This window comes from Octopus bimaculoides, chromosome 3, assembly GCF_046866305.1.
Source record: "Octopus bimaculoides isolate indiv1 chromosome 3, ASM4686630v1, whole genome shotgun sequence".
NCBI classification, from domain to species: Eukaryota; Metazoa; Mollusca; class Cephalopoda; order Octopoda; family Octopodidae; genus Octopus; species Octopus bimaculoides.
This window is the reverse complement of record NC_142930.1, coordinates 10954924-10965234: the sequence shown is the minus strand read 5'-3', so window position 1 is coordinate 10965234 and position 10311 is coordinate 10954924. Positions and strand designations below refer to the sequence as shown.

The window sequence follows — 10311 nt, the reverse complement described above, 5'->3', positions numbered from 1 at the left end:
TTTAGAAACATGTTTAAATACTGGCAACACTACCGGTATATGAAAATTATGAGACATAAAGTGCGCAGCAGTTATCAAATTAAGATTATATTATGAAAATTTATCAATTTAGACAGAATTTCACTCAATGTTCATATGAGTGGTGGGAAACCTTTTTCACTTTAGAAAGCTATATTTTTCAACTATAATTTTATTACTGAGAATTTAACATATTTTTCTTGTTATATTTACAAATCATAGCTTTAATTCGAACGAGATTCATAAGACGAGAAATTCTATGAAACGTTAAGGCGTTGAAAGAGCAACAAATGGTAACAAGGATAACGGTTGTTTCCAAACAGCCTACAACTTGCTTAACTAATTTTACATAAATCCTAATTATGTCTGTAATCATAAGGATTTAAAAAAATAATAATATTAGTAAACATATATTTCTTTAATACACGCAGGCATTCTAACCACATGGTTCCGGGTTCAGTCCTACTATGTGGCACCTTGAGCGAGTGTCTTTTTCTACAACCACGGACCGATCAAAGCCTCGTGGGTAGATTTGATAGACGGAAACTGGAAGAAGCTCATCGTATGTGTGTGCGTATCTTTGTGTCTGTATTTGTCCCCCACCACCGTTTGGCGACCAGTGTTGGTATGTTTGCGTCCCCGTAAGTTAGCGGTTCGGCAAATGAAATAGAATAAGTACCAGGCTTAGCAAAACATTTAGCACTGGCGTCGATTGATTCAAATAAAATTCTAGGAAGCGATGCCCCAGAGTGGCCGCAGTCTAATAACTGAAACAAGTAAAAGATAAAAATAAAAGATAACGGCACTAACAATGGAACAAATAAGAAGAAAATGAGATTGTTCAGAGCTTTGTCAATTCTCTCTGAAAACCAACAGCCTTGGAGACGAAAATGAGGTTAGGAATCAAGTTTCAGTATGTAATCATGATAATGAAAAATGTTTTTTGTAATATTCATTTAAAGCAGTGTCTTTTTTTATGATAGTTTACTATAACCCCAGTCGACTAATGCCTTGTGGGTGAATGGGGGGGGGGATTATACAGAAACCCATCAAAAATATGTGTTTGAGTGAGTAAGCGTGTGCGTGTGTGCGTGCATTTGCGTGTGCTCTTGTTTTCTTTCGTCTCTCACCTTTTGACGATCAGTGTTGGTTTCTTAATGTTCCTTTGAGATTCGGCGATAAATACCAGCAGAATAACTACCAAACATAAAATGTAAGTACTGGCGTCTATTCAGAGAGAAAGAAATAAAAGAGATGTCTATATTTTATTTACAGCTGTTTCAAATATTCTGTGAATGGTTAACATTAGAATTCACATTTAAACGATATATATATATATATATATATATATATATATATATATATATATATATATATATATATGTGTGTGTGTGTGTGTGTGTGTGTGTGTGTGTGTGTGTGTGTGTGTGTGTGTGTGTGTGTGTGTATATATATATATATATATATATATATACACTGCACTGTTCCTGATCACATGACACTTTCTAAAATAGGACTTACCATCTATGAAAGGCCACAAACTGGGAAACCAACACAGGGTACTTATATGCATATATATACAACAGCTCCTTTTATGTCTAAAGGTGTGTTCTAACAGCCGGATTGAAAATTAATTTGGGATAAATGCACAAGGATGGAGAAGCACACAAAACTCTGTGCAAAGATTTGGGACAAACCAACTTAAAAACGAAATCAGAGCTAACACAGTCATTCGTGATCTCATTGTAGAAATGACGCTTGCATGTCTGTAAAAAGAAAGTGATTATGACTAAAATCGAGTTGATAACCACAATATGTATATTTTTACGCATTTATATTGTGCTCCTTTTAATGTCCTGCAACGTGTTGGTTCATCAAACAGAATTCAGTAAGGTATGTACTTAGAAAAGTGCATATATTGAATAAAGTTTTATCATTTCACCTATTCATTGTCGCAAAATTACTAAGGAATAATTGGTGAGGGAAGAAACCTTGACAGTTTTGTCAGTGATGATCTTAAAATATAGCTCTGTAGTCTGACGTAGACTCAGCCATTTAAAGAAAAAAACAACCTTCACTTCATCAATTACTCTCTGTTTTTATTCCTTGTCATTTTTTTTTTTAATAATCTAAAACAAAGTAAATTATAAAAGGACAGGAAAGCAAGTCTTAAAATTCTCGAGTTTAAACTTAATTCATGTAAAAACACGGATTTGACAGAATTAACAGTGCAAATTATAACCCTAAAACAAGCTAAGGCCTGAAAATGCTAAAATCCACGTAATCTGATGTATTCGGAAGATTTTAAATACCAATAGTTAATGCTAATAACTGAAAATAAAGCGCATCGGTAAATAGATGAAAATTAACAAAATTGAGAAGAAATGTATCCCATATTTACCGCTTTAATTTCTTCATAAGTTAACATGAGAACATTTGGATTGTCTTTAAATAAAGACCAGAATTCTTGAGTATGCTTAAAATAATCGCCGGTAGGAACTGAAAACAATAAAGGCTCATAGTTAATAATTTGGTCGTTCAAGCGGAACTTTCAGCATGTAATAAGAATATTGTAGTGAATTGAGTCAGAAAGACAATTTTACATTTGATATATACACATATAATATATGTTTGTGGGAATGTGCAATATGTGTGTGTGTGCATGTATGCATACATGTGTATATGTATGAATAGATGCATAAACAGACAGATAGACAGTCAGACAGACTGACAGTTAGACAGACAGACAGACAAGATAGATAGATAGATAGATAGGTTTCTTTATTAGCCACACAGGGCTCAACACAGAGGGGACAAAATACAAATGTAGAGTTTTTCTTTTCGAGGGGGTCGAAAACAAAGCAGAAAAAAAAACAAAAGTGGGGACAACGATGAAAAAAAAACATCGCAAAACGTTTGGGGTATTTACAAAAAATACGAAATAATACAAAAAATTCCCAATAAATGGGGAGGTTATCCGTGGAAAGAAAAACCTACGAAAAGACCACGGTAACGTCGGTCTTTAGCGTCACAGTTTGTTAAATAAAATTTCTCTGTTTACAAAATTTTAAAACGTTTTATAGAATCATGGTCAAGGTGGCTTCGTCATTTATACGTGCCATTCTTGCTACATGTATCCATCTTTTTTCGAAACATTTGCTAGACAACACTTGCCTCTCTACTCTCACCTTCCTTTTCAAGTGATACTTGAAAAAGTTGATGAGAGATTGACCAGAGAGGAAAGTATTTGTCTCTAATCCTTTCAGACGCGTCCACCAGATGCATTCTTTGGCCATAGCCACAAGTACGATAAATACAGCTCTTCCTTCCCGTTTAAAGGAAGGAGGCGTGACGATATTGACAATAGACTCGGTTGATAAACCGACTCGTCCCACACGCGACAGCAGTCGTTCGACATAAGCCCACAGCTCCGAAATGGTTGGACACTGCACGAGTGCGTGCAGAACGGTTTCATCGCTCTGACCGCATCTCGGGCAGGTCGGCCCCACATTTCGCGAGCCGTGTCTATAGAGCTTATCCCGAACGGGTAGCGCCTCTCGGTAACACTGCCAGGCCAGGGATCTCTGGAAGTTGTCCATAGGTCCCGGCCCGAAAGTCGTCCTGAACAGGCGGGTCAGGTATTCCTCGTCGACGCCCAGGTTCGCCCCGAGATCGTCGTCGTACCTGCCCTCCACTAATCCCCTATAGAATGACTTCGTTGTGATGCAGCCGCTCAAGGTCGACCCGGGACGGCAAAGTTGTTGCAGAGCAACGCGACACTCACGGTGCCATTCGCCATTCCTCGGCCTCTTTTTGATCCACGACTGCAGCTCGGTCATGGAGACGAGCTGCGGGAAAGAGCGTCGCACAAACGGCGACCACACCTGCTCACCGTCGTCTACGTAGAGCCGGAGATGTCGCAGTCTCAGCGCATGTCTGCGCATCATCAACCACGGCATGCCCAGCCCTCCTTTCAGCGGGTGTTGGCAACAAACGGATCGCCTCACCATCGGAACGCTTCCTTTCCACAAAAAGCAGAAGAGGATGCGCTCCATTTCGGTGATGGCGCGATCGGGACAAGGCACGACGGTCAGGCGGTATTCGATGACGGACGCGATGTACGCGTTCGCCACCTCCGCCCGACCTTTTAGGGACAGCTTCCTCTCGGACCATTGCCGGCAGAGAGTGGCCACCCTACTCGTTATCTCGTCCCAGTTCTTCTCCGTTTGCAGGTCCGGACCGAACCAGACTCCGAGCAACTTGACCGGACCGTCCGTCCAGCGTCCCACTACTGAGGCGCTGCCGGACGGTATGGGCTTGCTTCTCCAGGTGCCGAGCAGCAAACCCACCGACTTATCCCGGTTGATTTTCGCTCCCGTCACCGCTTCGTAGTCTTTCAGCGTCTCGCCGACAAGCTCAATGTGCTCGTGGCTAGACGCTATGACGGTGACGTCGTCCGCGTATGCCGACACGCTCGTCCCGCACCCCAGTTCTCGCGGGATGCCCCTCAGCGTCGCCAGCTTCCGCAGTAGTGGCTCGAGAGTCAATACGTACAGGAGCGGCGACAGGGGGCATCCCTGACGAACCGAACGTGCAATGTCGAAGGGTCCCGATAGACGTCCATTGACGCGAACAACCGAACGGATGCCTGTGTACAAGGCAGCCATCCAGCCGCGGAAAACGGGACCGAAGCCGGCCGCTTCGAGGACGGCCTCCAAGTATCGATGGTCTACCCTATCGAAAGCTTTCGATTGATCCAAATTGATCAGGGCCCCACCCATGCCAGGTTCCTTAACTACCCTCTCTATGATGTAGCGCATCAGATGGAGGTTGTCATGGATGCTCCGGCCCGGCACGGTGCACGTCTGCTCCGTGCCGACCAGTTTCTCGATGACAAGCGCCAACCGCTTGGCTAACACCTTGGCCAAAATTTTCATGTCTGCATTGAGCAGAGTGATGGGCCTAAAGTTATCTATGGCGTCCCCCTTGTTTGGATCTTTCTTCAGCAGCGTTACCGCTCCTCGGCTCACAAAACCGGGAATGCTCCCGTTCTGCTGCCAGTTGCAGTACACGACCGCCAAGACTTCTCCAAACAAGTCTGGCATACAGTTGTAAAGCTCGTAGGGCAGACCATCCAAACCCGGAGATTTGTCCGTCGAGCAACCCGCCATCGCGTCCCTCACCTCCTCCGCCGTGATGACCCCTTCGCAGCACTCCGCCTCTCTTGCCGAGAGTCGTGGCAAGCTGTGCAGGTAGGCACTAAAGTCCACCCTGCCTTCTCGCTCGCCACTCCTCCCGAACAGTCGGGCAAAATGCCGCTGAAACGCCTCGCACATCTTGCTCGGCTCGAGCAATTCGCGCCCCTGTTCGTCTACCAGAGACCGGATGGTGGCTCTGTTACCCCGCTGCGCCTCCGCCACCCGGGCCTCTCGTGCGGCTCCAACACCTTCATTCCTCAGAGCACGCATCCTTGCCCTGACAGCACACCCTTCGTGTTTAGCATTGAAGTGTTGGTCGAGGGCCAACCTCGCCGCTAAAACGTCGGATGCGATGCCACTTCGCAATGCCTCTTCTAACTTTATCACTAGCTCCCCCTCTTCTCTGTTCCTCTCTACAGCTAGTGCCCTGCTATACCTTATTGCTTCCGCCCTCACTGCTCTCTTGAGGGCAAACCACCATTTGTTGTTGACGATGGCTCCCGTCAAAGCCCTCTTTACTAACGTGCTAATCCGGTCTCTGAAAACCTGTCTCGACGGGAAAGACGCGTTTAGTTTCCAGTAACCGGGACCCTGCCTATGTGCCTTATCTAAGTCTAGCGTACACGTCACAAGTTTGTGATCCGTGTAGCTGACTATGTGGAACTGTGGACATCCTAAACTATCTCTATCTCTTGTCCTACACACTATCCTATCTAGATACGATCTCGACGACCCAATGCGGTTGCTCCAAGTCCACGTTGGCACATTTGGGTGGTCGAGTCGGTACCTGTCAGACAACTGGAAGCGTCTGAGCAGGTCTATGAGGCCTTTGCATCCCCTTCTAGTTTTGTCACTCCCCACGTAGTCTAGATGCGTGTCCAAGGTAGCATTCCAATCCCCCACTAAAAGTAAGGGACGAGACGTTCCCAGGAATACTTCTAGACGTCGAAAGAAGTCTGACCGACCTGTTAAAGGAGGCACATAAACTGCCAGCAACCGAAAAGCGCCTCCATCGCTGCCGTCCACATCTAGGACAACCAGTCTACCCTCCGGGTCCGTAAATATCGTCTTTACTTGGAGATCCAGACTCTTGCAAAAAAGAACCGCCGTGCCACTACCGCCCATCCTCGGCAGACAGGGAGAAAAATAAATGTTAAACTGTCCGCCAAACATGGACTTTAGGGCCCGCGGTTCATGGAGTCTGGTCTCACTAATGGCTATGATATCCAAATTGTGTGACTTGATGTCATTTAAGAGGTACCCTTGTTTCCAAGGGGACCCTAAGCCACGCACATTCACACAACCAATCTTCACCATGATTCTATTTATACGTGTGCTTTAAAGCACAAAACAAAAGAACAGAGTGTTACTTGCCGTTAGAAAGTTTTGTTTCCTCCTTGGATTTTTCACCAAGGAGGCTATTGTACAATTTCTTGCACAAATATTTCTGGAATCCCCCTACCGAGTTGGGGTAGAGGGATTTTATTGTGTTGTGTAATGCTGGTGTTACATGAATAATTTTAATGTGTTTTGGCGGTGTTGTACGTGGGTGGTTGTTGGTTTTGATATCGTTATTTGTGATGTTTGTTTTAGAGTTGATGTAATTCATCAACTCTGTGTTTGTACTGTCTATTGCTGTTAGCATTGTTTTTTTATATTACTATTGGTGTTAGTAGTATTTTCGGGGGATGTGAATCTCCCTGCTTTGTTTGTGTTTGCATTTTGTTTTGTTTTCTTCTTACTGCGCTTCCTCTTTCCTTTCGTAGCTATTTTCCACTCCTCCCCACTCTCTTCATCGGATGATGGGAGATCTGAGGAGTCAGAAAGAGGTAACGGCAAATTTTGTGCGTCTGTGTGTGTTTCTGTGAATGTTTGTGTTGCTGTTTTTATTGATGTTGGCTGCTTGTTATTTATGTGTGGTGTATGTGATATGGGGGAGGGAGAGGCAGTCTTGGAATTTTCTTTTTTTTCTTCTGTTTTTGCAGTTTCTGTTGTCTTTTCTGTTGTGGTTATTGCTGGTATTTCTGTTGTGGTTATTGCTGGTATTTCTGTTGTTGTTTTTTGTGTTGCTGGTGGTGTTGGTAGTAAGGTTTTTCTGTTGGGGGTATTTGGTAGTTGCTTCTGTTGTTGTTGTTGTTGTTGTTGTTGTTTTTCTTTGTATTGTTGCCGTTGCTGTTGCCTTTTCTTCTGGGCTACTGGGCATGTTTTTTGAAGGTGAGTTTTGCTACTACAAACGTAGCAAACTGGCCTTCTGCCTTCGACGAAAACATGAAAAATTGAATCCTCAGTTAATTGGATTCTATGTGGAATTTTTTCCCAGTTTGCTGGATCAATTTGTACCAGGAGTTGAAATTCCTGGCCAATCCAGTTTTGATTGCAAACGGCAGATGCTTCTAGTATGTTTATCTCCTCCTCTATGCCTAGACATATGGCAGATACTAGCCATTCTTCCTCAATTTCAGGAGGCACATTCGAAATTTTTATTTTCGTAACCCTACGACCAAGGTACGTAGGGATCATGAGCAGGTTCTCATGCTGTAATGACTTAGTGGAGAGGTCCTTCGCTCGCTGCTCGCTGTCTAGTCTTACTTCTATCGTTCCGAATTTCAAACCTCTCGTTATGTAAGTCTTGTAAGACCAAATCGGCTTTAAGCATCTCTCAACATTTTCTTGGGTGAATTTTTCCACTGTCTTTGTCTTTAAATTAATGGTTCTGTAGATGATAGTTTTTTTTTCGATGTTTATCTTAAAGTCCGCGGGTGTTTGAAGATGGACTGTAACGTCCTTTTTACTTAGCATGCTTTTGCATGCAAGTAATTTCTCTTTCGATATATTCAAAATTCTTTTCCTAGGCTTCAAAGCCTCGGCAAAGTTCGTTGTGGTGGTGGTATCAGTGGTGAGGACAGTGGTTTTGTTAGCAAGGACATTTGTGTCCTTGTTGGTGTTGCTGCTGCTGCTGCTGTTGTTGTTGTTGTTGTTGTCACTGGTGACGTTGGCAGGCAAGACTGCTGTAGCAGCAGAGTCTTTCTTTTTCTCCATTCTCTCCTTTAACTGTGAGGAAGGAAGACTAGGAAATTCTTTTTCGAACGAAACACTGCAGACTGCAGCGTTCGTTTCACAAAAATTTTCATGGCTACAAGACGCCATCGTCTCAAAAAAAAAATGGCTAGAAAGCCGAGATTGGTTTTTATATCCTGGAAATGTGCCACACAGGGCAGATTTCCGTCGCAAAAAACTTGCACCAGAGAGTCTACAAGTCGTTATACAACTTTGTATATAAAATAAATTTTACAAACAAACTTTTTAAAACATGAAAAAGGCAAAACTTACAGAGCCGACACGTCTACCGTCCGTCCATAGAGATAGATAGATAGATAGATAGATAGATAGATACATTTCTTTTATTAGCCTCACAGGGCTCAACAAAGATGGGACGAATACAATGTAGAGCTTTTCTTTTTGGGAGGGGGAAGGAAGAGAAAAAAAAAGTAGGGGTGGACGTCGATCAAAAGGGATCGTAGGAAGGAAAAAAGGGGGGAGTTCGATCAAAAGGGACCGAGAGAAAAAAAAACGATCAATAGGGATCGTGTATCACAGTAATGTTTAGATAGATAGATAGATAGATAGATAGATAGATAGATAGATAGATAGATAGATAGATAGATAGATAGATAGATAGATTACAAACGAAATAAAAGAAAACTCAACACACATTTTATAGAGGTTTACAATTTAGAATCTAAATCTGCATTACTTAATTTCACAGAAAGAAAAGCATGTCTGATCGCTTGATTTCGTTGATGCTAAGTGATATGGCATCGACGGCTTCCATATAAATCAAATTGGCATTGAATGATGTTTAAATGTCGTTTCTATTAGCCAGTTGGAGATACAGCCATCAGTAAGATGATTATTATGTGCTACGCTGACTGTTAAACGGCTACAGAATCGAGCGCAACATTAGTGAAAAATACTTGAATATTACCCCTTAATTTCATAAAGTATTTCAGTGAAAGTCAATGAGGAAGAGCATCATCGAGAAAGCTTCAGGTAAAACTGGAGAAATGGTGGAGCTTTCTTTTTCCTTGGATCTCAAAGTGTGTATGTACTAAGAGGACATTCCTATAAAGTGATCAATTCTTCCTAGAAACACCGTTCTTGGAATGACAGAATTTTCGCAGCGGTTATGTGTACTAGTTTTGGTAGCAGCAGATTTTTTCTGTCGTAATGCGTGATATTGTCTCAGTAACAGTAACTATGCTTGATATCAATCACATTGAAGGATATGTGAAATTTGTGTGCTTGGAATGGGTTGTCTGATTAGGACTAAAATGTATCCGGTTAAGTTTGTAGAAACATCGATAATAAACGACAAATTGAAAACTGATATTTTCCTCTTCCTATCTTCCAAGGTGAAAGAGAACGATGCCCCGTGTACACTAATTTCTAAATAAAGACACTCCTCCAAACGCCTCGTTGTAATGGGGTGCAATTCCTTCAAACATAAACATTATTTACATTTGACGGACATTTGCCTCATCTTGTTTGTTGTTAACACAACGTTTCGGCTGATATACCCTCCAGCCTTCATCAGGTGTCTTTGGAAAATTTCGAAACTGGGTTCTCATTCATAAGGTATTTTTCGATGTTATTATTATTATTCAGGTCACTGTCTGGAATCGAACACGGAATCTTGGGGTTAGTAGCCCGCGCTCTTAACCACTACACCACGGGCTAATGGCGTAGTGGTTAAGAGCGTGGACTACTAACCCCAGATTCCGAGTTTGATTCCAGGCAGTGACCTGAATAATAATAATATTAATAATAATAATAATAACATCGAAAAATACCTTAGGAATGAGAACCCAGGTTCGAAATTTCCCCAAGACACCTGATGAAGGCTGGAGGGTATAACAGCCGAAACGTTGTGTTAACAAACCAGATGAGGACAAATATTCGTCAAATGTAAATAATGTACATAATTCTTCATCTCTTAAATATAGAACTGTATAATCCTTCAAACATATCCTTACCCGGGAATTAATACGGTCTCTTCATTGGGTTTCCTATAGGGAGAGGTGCCTTGAGGCGTAAA

At 42.5% G+C, this 10311-nt stretch overlaps 1 protein-coding gene and 1 long non-coding RNA gene across 2 annotated transcripts in view; one reads left to right on the top strand and one right to left on the bottom strand.

Moving 5' to 3' along the window:
- LOC149136451 (uncharacterized) overlaps nt 1–10311 on the top strand; it is a 102390-nt gene that overhangs the window by 34477 nt on the left and 57602 nt on the right. The gene's annotated exons all lie outside the window — the stretch shown is intronic.
- LOC106873204 (sulfotransferase 1E1) overlaps nt 1–10311 on the bottom strand; it is a 30162-nt gene that overhangs the window by 6378 nt on the left and 13473 nt on the right. Inside the window, exon 3 of the mRNA XM_089348579.1 lies at nt 2420–2517. Within this exon, the coding sequence (XP_089204705.1) occupies nt 2420–2517 (98 nt within the window). The remainder of the gene's footprint in view (nt 1–2419; nt 2518–10311) is intronic.